Source organism: Lactuca sativa, chromosome 4 (assembly GCF_002870075.4).
Source record: "Lactuca sativa cultivar Salinas chromosome 4, Lsat_Salinas_v11, whole genome shotgun sequence".
NCBI classification, from domain to species: domain Eukaryota; kingdom Viridiplantae; phylum Streptophyta; class Magnoliopsida; order Asterales; family Asteraceae; genus Lactuca; species Lactuca sativa.
In genome coordinates this window covers 215,139,254-215,150,749 of record NC_056626.2, presented here as the reverse complement: position 1 = coordinate 215,150,749, position 11,496 = coordinate 215,139,254, and the positions used below count along the sequence as shown (strand labels likewise).

Here is an 11,496-nt window from a genome sequence, read left to right as displayed (position 1 = left end):
ATCTCTTCAAAGCTTTAAGAAGCAAAGGAACTGGTTCTACATCTGTTTACTTGTAAGGGTAAGAATCCATCTTTCTATGGAAACCTCATGTAAATGACATCATTAGCTAACAGGAAGCTTCATCTAGAATCTCGCCAAATATCCTGTTTACATTGTTGACAAAGTTGTACGTTTTCTTCTTTTGATTAAATTATCTGTATGAGTTTGGTGTCCTTTTTGCTTGATGGACTCCATGAACATATCAACCTTTATGCAGTCGTTAACATTGTCTATGATGGTGTACTTTGAAAGGCCATGGGTATTGGTGAAATCAAACACAATACACAGTAATTTCTTCACAAGGTGAGATGAATTAAACTTTTTTTTTTTATCATTTGTATCCTATTAAAGCACGTGTTTTTCATATTATTTAGGGTTAAATGAAAAAATAGCAACATTAACATTTCACTGCATCTTCTGTTATATATGCTCAAGTTTCATTAAATCGACCAGCATGTCTTTAGACTATTAGTCCTATCGTTGATGGCTAACCTGGACCGTTATACCCCTAGAAATGGGAACAAATAATTATATCAATGTCCTTTAATACAAAGCAACAAGTGAAGCTAGAGACTAAAAAATAGAAGAAAATCAAAGTAAGTTATCAGGGAATACATAACTAACTTGGTTGGTTACCATCATGTTGGCTTTCCAATTACCAAATTTATAATAGATTCCCATTTTTTGTTTTGCCACAATGTTGGCCTTCCGATCACAAAGTTCTACTGGCATCTTTTAGTTGACCCTTAATGGGGATTCCCAAATCTCTTTCTTTGTTTCATCAAATGTATACTATTCAATCAGTTTTACATGTCATTAACCATGTCTTAATTTTAATTTCTTGACTAATATGTGCATAAATGAGCGAGTTTACTCAATGGGTGGAATGATTACCTGTGTCATATGTCATTATCCAGGGAGAGAAAATATGTTTGTTTTGTTAATATAACTACATGTGCAGAAATGACCGAGTTTACTAAAGTGTTGGAATGATTACTTGTTTAATATGATTACCTTCTTCAGTAGTTTTGAAATGATTCTCAGGCCACATGATGCTGAAATTATCATCAAATGAAGGTTGCGATGCAACTGACAACACATTGTAGCAAATGTCACATACAAAAACAAGGTTGTTACTATTAACACCATTACTAAAATTTTGTATGTTTTGTTAAAAAAAATATATATAAGGCTTTGTAGCAAAGGAAGATCTAAAATTAATGTATAACTACAATATTTTCTCGGTTGTTTCATAAAACATGAAAGTAGGATGCTATATTAAACAAATCAAGGTAAGTACATTGTTATTTGTTATGTTTATGCCTTCATTATTTTTATAACATTTCTAATGTGTATATTTTTACAGGTTTGACAAAGGTTTTATTCGCAAAGATCCCATGTGTTTTCTGTTCTAGAGCAATTACAATTTAAGGTAACTTTCTGCTTCGTGGAGTTTACTAAATACTATATTTTAATTATTTAACAAACAATCCAACTCTAAAAGTGTATTTATGCCAATGTCTACTTTGCAAGTTGTTTAGTTAGAAGTTATTACCATTTTGATAATTGTTATTTTTTTTTAATTTTTTAATTTATTTATATTTTTTATATTTTTATTAGGATGGAATTGCTATAATTGTTTAAATTACAACGTTGTAACTTGTAATAGGAAGAAATGAAAGTAGGATGTTATGGTAAATACGTTTTCGTATTTAGTTGTTTATTCCTTGATTTGCTTAATATACAGGTGAATGGAACCAAAAGACTTAGTTTGCACACTTTAACTCCATGATCTTTGTTGTATGGTTGTTGGAAGTTGGAACTTGATTTTTTTTGTAATATGTATATCTAGAGGGGATGTTGTGAATTGAAACATTAGTTTATCTATTATCAGTTTTGCTCAACAACTACAAACTGTAATGTTAAGAGAAAGTCAAAAGGATGAAAGGAAGCACTCTCTACCCCCTTAATGATTTCAGATATGAAAAAACACGTGAGATGTTAAGACGTTTTGCTCACTAATTTCATCTCATAATCTCATTAACACCTAATTTTATTGAGCAAACAAGATGAATTCTTTTCTATATTCTTTTCAAGATTAAGGAAAAAATCTACAATAATTTTTAGGGTTGGATTAATTAACGTATCCCACAACTAATCAATAATTAAATTCAATATGATATGCAATCACTCCATACAAGATCAACTCACTCGGTAATGTGGTTTTCTCCTTTTTGGCTCAAAGTCAAATATAGTACCTCCGACCAAAAGCAGCAAACAACGATTACATAAGTTCTAAAGTTAATATAAAACATAGAAGAGTGTATATGACAATTTATCTAATAATTTTATTAACAAGGTGTATGTATTGTGTTCCTTGAAATTTAACATTTTACCGAATGAAACTAATAGTCAAAAGAAACTATTTGTCGTCGTAGCTTTGCACGGACACACCACTAGTGTGTGTGTATATATATATATATATATATATATATATATATATATATATATATATATATATATATATATATATATATATATATATATATATATATATTAGGGCTGGCCTCGAGAATTTAGAGGCCCTGTGTAATTTAGTTAAAAAATGACTTAAATCTTGAAAATTCTAAAAAAATAAACAATAAAAATTCTAATCTGCCATTTAAACTCGTGGTATATATAAAAGACAAAATTTCATTCCAGATGGTATATTGGCACAAAAAAAATAAACGCCTTTGTACTTATAAATTTTTATTATTCAAACCCAACTTTTCTATAATAAATGTATTAGCATAACACCTCATTTGCAATTCTCTTTTCCTGCTCTTAGAAAAATCAAATCAAATTCACAAAAAGTGAAATGTGAAAATCTGAATTAGAAAGAAAGAAAAATAAATTTTAGGATGACTGAAATTTAAAATTCAAAAGTGATGATTTGATATAATCAAAATCTGTAAAATCTAGAACTGGTAACCTTATTTGTAGTTTACCTATTAAAAAACATATAAAAATAGATTCTTGATGATTGTCCTATTAAAACTAAAATTTTGTGATAATCAAAATTAGAAGAGATGTTAAAATCATAATTAAATACAACGTCTATCTCTTAAAAATGAAAATCAGAAAGGATGAATGATAAAAAAAATGTATAATACATCATATTATTTAGAAATAAAGGAATTAAAAACTCATAGGCTCTTGATAAACCAAATGCATTACTCTAAAAACCTGTTAAATCTAAATCGAAAATATACTCTAAAATGTAAATATATATATATATATATATATATATATATATATATATATATATATATATATATATATATATATATATATATACTGATATACTATTACTCAGTTACTTACAACCTATAAGATGTCAAGAAAGAAGAGAATAAGTTCAGAACAATGTTGTTGTCTTGTGGTTTAAAATGAAGAAGAAGTGAGATTCAAGTCTAAAAACAATGATTTTTTTAACATAAGGGTGGTCATGGTTAAAGGCTGCGATTCAAGAGCAGGAAGAGTGTTGAAGACTACGATTTTTTATAAGATCCATGATGCAAAAATTGTTGTTGTATTGCTGAAGCTTTGAAGGATGCGATATTTTAAATTTGGAGATATCCTAGGGATTATGAGATCGTTACCAAGAATTGAATCGTTTCTCACCATCAATTGCTTTATCTTCACGCGTGCGACTGAAAACGAGGCAATATCAAAATGGATTTTAATCATGATTCTGCTTTCAATTTTGATTCTCTTTGATTTGAAAGAAAACATGTTTTGGTTTTCGGTGAATGAGAGAAGTGCCCTAATGGATGTACTACTACATTAGGCTAAAAAATTGGGCCACTGGTGAAGGATGGGCCATATTCATGGGCACCTCCTAAACTCGCCTTGGGCTGGCCCATATATATATATATATATATATATATATATATATATATATATATATATATATATATATATATATATATATATATATATGTAAAGTGAATATACCGGTAGCTGACCTTGTATACCCGATCCTCAAAACTACGTAGTTTTGTGTACCCCTTTCCTTTTCTTTAATTACATCGATTTCTTCTTATTTTCTGTAACATTTCTCACCCCTTGTCCGACCGACGTTCCCATCCGCCACCACCACCCACCCGTTTTTCCTCTTCCCTTCTTACTCTTCACCGGAAGTCCGCATCTTCACCAAATCGATTTCATAGAAATTAGAATTCAATTCATAGAGTTCCCATAAATCTCATTATTTCTATTTCATTGATTCATTCTTTCTTTATCGCCATCTCATTCTTTCTCTGTCGCCGACTCATTCTTTCCTCCTCACTTGTCACTCTTCACCGGAAATCACCATCACAAAATTGGAACTGGGTCCTAGGGTCCATGGGTTATCGATGCTTATTGATTTGAAAAAGATTGTGATTTAAGGTAATACATTTTGTTCCTTTTTGTTCTTTGAAGTATGGAGTTTGTTCGTTTTGTGAGAGTTTTAGGGGCAATTTTCTCATGTAATTCTAACTGCAACATCAATTTACATTACGAATTTTCAACATCCATCACATCACAAGGAGTTGGAAATGGTTGTTGATGTTTCGATATAGAGGAATTGTGAAAGTTTAACTTCCACCCACCAGCTGTTCGACATAATGCCACCAGCTATTCATTTTTTTTTGATTTGTTAACTAGGTAATCTTGTATATTTGTATATATATTTGTATCATTTGTTGTTGTTGTACAAAAGACCACTTATGTGATTTTATCCTTTTGTTTCTCAAGAAACCGGCTAATGGTTCTTGATATATATAAGAATTAGAATATTTATAATGCTTATAAAAGAAACATGGAATTTAAAGGTTTTTCTTACTTGTTGCTACATGTGCAGCAGGTTCTCATGGATAATATTTTGCTCCTGTGTACATACAGCCAATAACAATGTTGTATATGTAAATTAGAAGGGCAATAATGTCATGCGTCGCTAAAAAAAAAATTTCCATTCGTCTTGGGAATCAGTGTTTCCTTTGCTCATTTTTCATCCATCCAAAAAACAGGATACACAACTTTGCCTCAAAACAAAGTGTCGAACCAACATTGCAATTGTCTTTTGGCGACCCAACATGAGCAAAATCGTCTAACAAGGGAAAAAGCCATCACACTTATGTGTTAAAGATGTACCAGTGATCATGGAAGTTAATGTGATGTATGCAAGATGTACCAGTGAGATTGAAGTGTGTCTTGACTAGTTCTTTGTAGCTAAGGGTTTCTGCTCATGTGTTTAGTAAATAAATTATTGGTAGTTTGATTGTGATTTGAATAGCTTCCATGTTCTTGTTTTGGTATTTGTTTTTCTTTCTCTTGCGTTGACCTTTTAACTTGGTCAACAGTTATGTAACTTAAAAAGGCAATGCAATTTCGTATTTTGACTAGGTATGTTTTAATACTATAAGATTGTAGAATTGATTCTTGACAGCTACCTAAGTTGACTAGTTTGAGTTAAAAGAAGATACCCTATAATTGGAAAAGTGGAAAAATAATGAAATTTTGAGGCTATTTTGTGGAAAAAGGAAAATATGAGGCTATTTATTATGCTATTATGTGAAAAAAAAAGTATGTTGCTGTTATTGATTAAAAAAGAAAGTTAATGATGTTATGTGTTTAAAATGAAAGTAAGATGTTATCATTGGGAAAAAGTCCCATCATTTTTCACAATGTAATTTAACAAACACATCATACAACCAACTAGGAAATTTGGAAAGTTAGTTTTACACACAAAATTCATTAAAACAATAAAACCTCTATCAATATACAATGGTGTTTTGTACATTTGTGCTTTGTTTTTCACCACTTGCATTAGAGATTTGGGTAACATGCTGGTCCCTAATCAAAACTTCTAGTGGGACTGATAGTGGGAATCCATGGAAAGGTCAATATGATTATATACAATGAAGATACTATATCCCATGCTTCATCATAAGGTTTTCCATTATCAATGGCTTCAAGTTTTGCTAATTCAGATTTCTTCTCAGCTATCTGCACATGAAAAGCTTATGAACTTTGATAAATCTCCAAAACAAAGAAAATAAACCACTAAAAACTAATTTATTAACTAGAAAACCCGTAAAATTTCAATAAAACTAAACACGCACCTTTGTAGCAATGACATGCAAATACTTGGCACAATGTGCTCCAGAAAGTTGTTGCCCAGTCTTTTCCTCCATTGCGTTTAAGAGCTCTATGAGTTGCTTTCACAACAATTTCAACATCTTTAGATGTAGCTGGTGGGATATCCCCTGCAACGATAACGGTCCGTCAAAAAGTTCATGTGCGTTCACTTTAAATCCAACATCACTGCCATAGAAGAAAAGGGTATAAATTAGCTTTCGAATATAGATGAAAACATACAATTTTTATTCATATAAAAAATGAAAAAATAATGTTATGATAGGAGATGACATTTTGTCGAACACCTAGTGGGCTTCTTTTAATATAGTTGCAAATGAAAAACCATGTGAGATTCACAAATCACAACTTAACATCAAAAATCGATTTCACACTCACACTAAATCATAAATCAATTTTGAGTCAAAGTGAATAAGTCTCGATTATTCAAAGATCAAACTTACAGAAATGAAATAACTTCGGGTTCTAGTTTTATGAATTCGAGCTTTAGATTAAATCAAAAAAATTAAAAGATTGGGAGAAGAAATCGACTAACCGTTAGGGGTCTTGAGAAAAGGAAGTCGTTTGATTTCTTGCTGACAAATGGAAGTCGTTCCCTCCCTAGGTCCTTAGGGTGTAAGCCATGTGTGCTAGTTTTGGGGCAAATCGAACTGCCGGGAAGAATCGAAGGACTTACAACAATCGAATGAGTCACAACAAACACCCATCTTCGTAATAGGAGTGGACGAGAGCTATATGAGGAAGAAAGTAAGGTGCTGTTTGATTTTCTGAAGCAAAAATTCATGAAGTCTGCGGACCACCTCTGCAACCCTCTGCAGTAGAAGAGGTGAACCAAACGGCTGCAGACTATAATTAAAAGCGTGTTTGTTTTTTTAACAGCTGCATACTGCTGCAGATATTAAAAAATTAAAATAAACTAATTTTATAAACCGAAAATAGCTTTTTAATACGTAAAATTTAATAATGTATAACATTTCGGTAAAAATTAATGATATTTCAGTAAAAAAGAATGATATTTCAACAAAAAATAAAGATATTTTCAGTAAAAAATAATGATATTTCATCAAGAAATTATTATTATTGAATATAAAAAAATGAAAAATAAATTCAATAAGAATAAATGAAAAAAAAGGGAAAAAAAATATGAAATAAAATTTTAATAACATATAATCAAAATTTCAGCAATAAAATAAGAAGAAGAAGAGGTTGGAAGAGGTTGGAAGAGGCAGTACAAGTGCTGCGCCAAACAGAGCACGCGCAGAGGTTTTTGACTCAGAAGGCTTCTAAAAAACAAACAGCTGCGAGATTAAAAGTGCTGCGCGTGTGCTGCGCCGCGCAGCAGTAAGAGGTTTGAAGAGGTTTTTTCCAAAAAACAAACAGCACCTAAATCTCCGTTAACTTCAAACGACGTCGGATAGTTACTTTGGGTATGTAATCTTGTATACCCCAAAAGTATATTCACTTTACCCTATATATATATATATATATATATATATATATATATATATATATATATATATATATATATATATATATAAAATGAGAATTTAAGGGTGGATCTGGGCTTTCTCTGGCTCTCATGTGGATCCATCCTTGATATGTAGTGCTGGTAACAACAGTTTTGAGCAGACTACACCACCTCCTGACTATGTGTGCCACATATACAAAACCCCATGTAGATTAATAAAGTCTTGATGATTGTTCTTTTCTTACGACATTGATTAATCATTGTTGATAATTGCTCTTTTATTATTGTATTAAGTGATACAGGGGATAAGTTTTTCAGGGGCCCAAATGCTAATTATCTAATCGATCACTCCACGTACATTCACAAAAGGCAGAAGAAGGTACACACAAAGAAAACGGTTGATTAATCAATAATCATTGAATATTTGTTTAGGAAGGCAGCAAATTAGCGAGTCAGTGGCGTTAGACTTACACAACTAGTCTCTTGGTCAATGTTAGAGTTTTCTACTTTTATTTTTGTTCCATTGTTCCTTTTATTTTTGTTCCATTGTATCTTATAAGAAACAGATAAACTGAATGTTGAATACTTATCAGATCAAATTATGTTATATTATCAGTTATGATTGAATCAGAAATCAAAAATTCTGAATGTTGAATTAGATTATAGATTATTATAAATCAGAATGTTGATTTGTTGCATCAAATTGTAGTTTTCTAGTTTTCTAAATGTTGGAATTCCGAATGTTGAATGAAATCATATTATCAGAAACTAAATGTTGAAAATCTGAATATTGAATGAAATCAGATTATCAGAAACTGAATGTTGAAATCAAAACATGTTAATAGTTTATCAGAAACTAAAATCAGATTATGCAATTATGTTTATTATTTAATTGTTTATCAGAAATCATATAATCTGATTTATGATTATCAGTTGATGTAACTTATTGTTTAATTGTTTATCAAAAATCATATAATCTGATTTATGTTTATCGGTTTATATAATTTAATTCGTTACACGTTAGAGTCTAAAGATATTTTTTTTGTACTCGTCTTGGGTATTTGAATATTCAGAAGCGACCCCGTAAATATAACACCACAAGAAGTGTTCATTCTTTTCCATGAGTCTTAGTTCAAGTGAGAGAATATTATCTTTCATTCTTATTTTTTCTAAATAACAACTGATAGTATTATGTTGGAGGCACCTAAGACAAGTGAGTGAGTCGGGAAATGTAATTTTGTGGGTGAATATATAAAAACGAGTATTTACATTTTTGTTCACTAAATTTAACTGATTTTAACAAATTTGTACCCAAAAGTAGAGATTGAACTGGGAGTGTCAGCTTGAACCCATTGAAGTTGTTTGGTTGAACACATGTCATTATGACACTAACATTCAACCCCCAAGTGACTATGTTAACAAAATTAATAAGGGTGTTAAGAAAAGCGTTGATACTAACGAAAATGAACATTTATATCTTACACAGAAAAAAAAATGAAATTTATTATCTAAATTACAAACTATTTAGAGTTCATTTTTTTTAGCGTTTCATGACATTTTTTTGGATCTTGTATTCATTTTTGAGTATTTTGTTTATTTCTATAAATTAATGTTAAAATTGTCTTACAATTAATATTATCTTGGATTCAAATTGGGTTACCACAAGTATAATGGTCGTTTTTACATTGGTCAACCTATCAACTAGTTAAATATATGAAGCAATGTGGTAAAAGTCTATTGAATTAATAATAATTCCTTCAAATAAAAATTAGTTGCATCTTTATAACAATTATCGTCGTAAAAAATCTACCCTAATAAATAAGAATGATTTTGCCACATGTCCTTCTCTCATTCAATTTGCCACATGTCATTTTGTTATAATTTAAATTTAAAGATATATTTATTTTCCACTTGTCATTTATTTCATTTTCCATTTCTAATATATTATTAATTAGTTTCCATAAATTAAACCTACCATAATGATATTAATTTTAAATTTTAAATTTTAAATTTTAAATTTTAAATTTCAATTTCAATTTCAAATAAATTTACAGTTTAAACCTCTGTGTTTAACATTTTGTTATAATTAACTTATTTAGTATACGGGTCTGATAACTAAACAATAATTTTAATTTATTTATTTTTTGCATGTTTTTTTTTCTCATAATTTTTATTTATTTTAAAATTCAAATTCAAATAAACTTCTCATTTAATCGTTTCTATTTAACATTTTGTTTTAATCAACCCGTATAATATACGGGTTTCACAACTAGTTACATTAATAGGTTTTTAGTATTTCATTAGAAAAGGTATTGTTAATTAATAAAAGTATACTTATATGTTAGTAACCAATTAATAAAAAACACTTAGTTACAGAATTCGGTAAAAACTTATAAATTAATACAATTAAATTAATTTAGAATAAACAGAAGTTACCAAGTCAAAGATCGCATCCCCACAACTTCTCCACAACTCTCTCTTCCACTCTCTTCAAAATAACCAACTCCTTAATTCAAATCAACCTTAAAAGCACTCTTTACTTAACGTAAACCACCACTAGCAATCTTTCTCCCAAAAACCCTATACAAGTTACAACCATGAAGAACACGATCACCATTTTCATGGCAGTAGCCTTCTTCTCCTCCATTCTCACAGTATACTCCATCGAATTTCAAGTTGGTGGTGACAAAGGGTGGGTTATTCCCACCTCAAAGGATAGTACTGATCTCTACGACGTATGGGCTTCCAAGAATCGTTTTAACATCAACGACACACTTCGTAAGTTATAAGTTGTATGTTTATTTGGTATCACAAAAAGAAATTTTAAAAGTTTATACAGTATTGTAGTAAAAAGAAATAGAACTAAGGTATGGAAGTACATTGTTGTTTCTTGCATTTAACCCCTACATAGTATAAAAAAGTCTCATAAATGTGTAGATTTTGCATACAAGAAGGATTCAGTGTTGGTTGTGAGCAAAGAAGAGCATGCAAAGTGCAAGTCATCGCACCCTATCTTTTTCTCCAACAATGGTGACACTACTTTTGAAATCGATCGATCTGGATATTTTTATTTCATTAGTGGAGTTTCAGGGCACTGTGAACGTGGACTTAAGATGATTGTGAAGGTTTTGGAGCATGGAAACATTGCTCAAACTGCAAACCAAACTTCTACGAACAGCAGTGAAGCGGTTTCATTAAAGATGGATAGTACAGTATGTTCGCAAATTGTTATCATCGTAGGACTCATCTCAATGCTTACAGTTTTTGTGTAATTTAGTAATTAGAATTTGGATGTTTTGTTAAGTACTTAGAAGACTTGTTTAGAGTAATTAAGTATCAAGGTTAAAATAATACATTTATGAGTTTTTTTTTAGAAATAAAGTCATTAATAATAGTATCAAGGTTGATATTGTCCAAAATATCTTTTTTGATGCATAACTTAGATAAACCATTTATTTTTTTGATGTGATGTGATATTGATGATCTTAAATAATTTTTTAATAAATTCAATTTTAAAAAAAACTTTTTTCCATCAATGATATGGGTAAAGTTAATAAGTTTTGATATGCAATAAAACGATGTTAATATTCTTTTTTTACAAACTCTAAGATTTCAAATGTAGACATAAATACATTTGACAAAATAATTTGCAACACTTTGATTTCCGAAAACAAATTATTTGAATCTATATCACATGAGTTATTACATGAGTTATTATGAGAAATTTGTTTTGCAGACATAATACAACACTTTTTAAGCTCAATATCATCTAATGAATTCAATATTTTTGAGTCATAAAAAAACCA

General features: G+C 29.9%; 1 protein-coding gene and 1 long non-coding RNA gene across 2 annotated transcripts; both read left to right on the top strand.

Moving 5' to 3' along the window:
- Positions 1-4,044: 4,044 nt before the first annotated feature.
- On the top strand, positions 4,045-5,468 carry LOC111895855 (uncharacterized). The gene is made up of 2 exons (XR_002851716.2): positions 4,045-4,473; positions 4,928-5,468. It is a non-coding gene; the product is annotated as an uncharacterized LOC111895855 (long non-coding RNA).
- A 4,819-nt stretch (positions 5,469-10,287) lies between these two features.
- LOC111895880 (mavicyanin) lies at positions 10,288-10,962 on the top strand. The gene is made up of 2 exons (XM_023891934.2): positions 10,288-10,468; positions 10,628-10,962. Exons 1-2 carry the CDS (start codon positions 10,288-10,290, stop codon positions 10,960-10,962), a joined length of 516 nt encoding a protein of 171 aa, XP_023747702.1.
- The last annotated feature ends 534 nt before the right edge of the window (positions 10,963-11,496 follow it).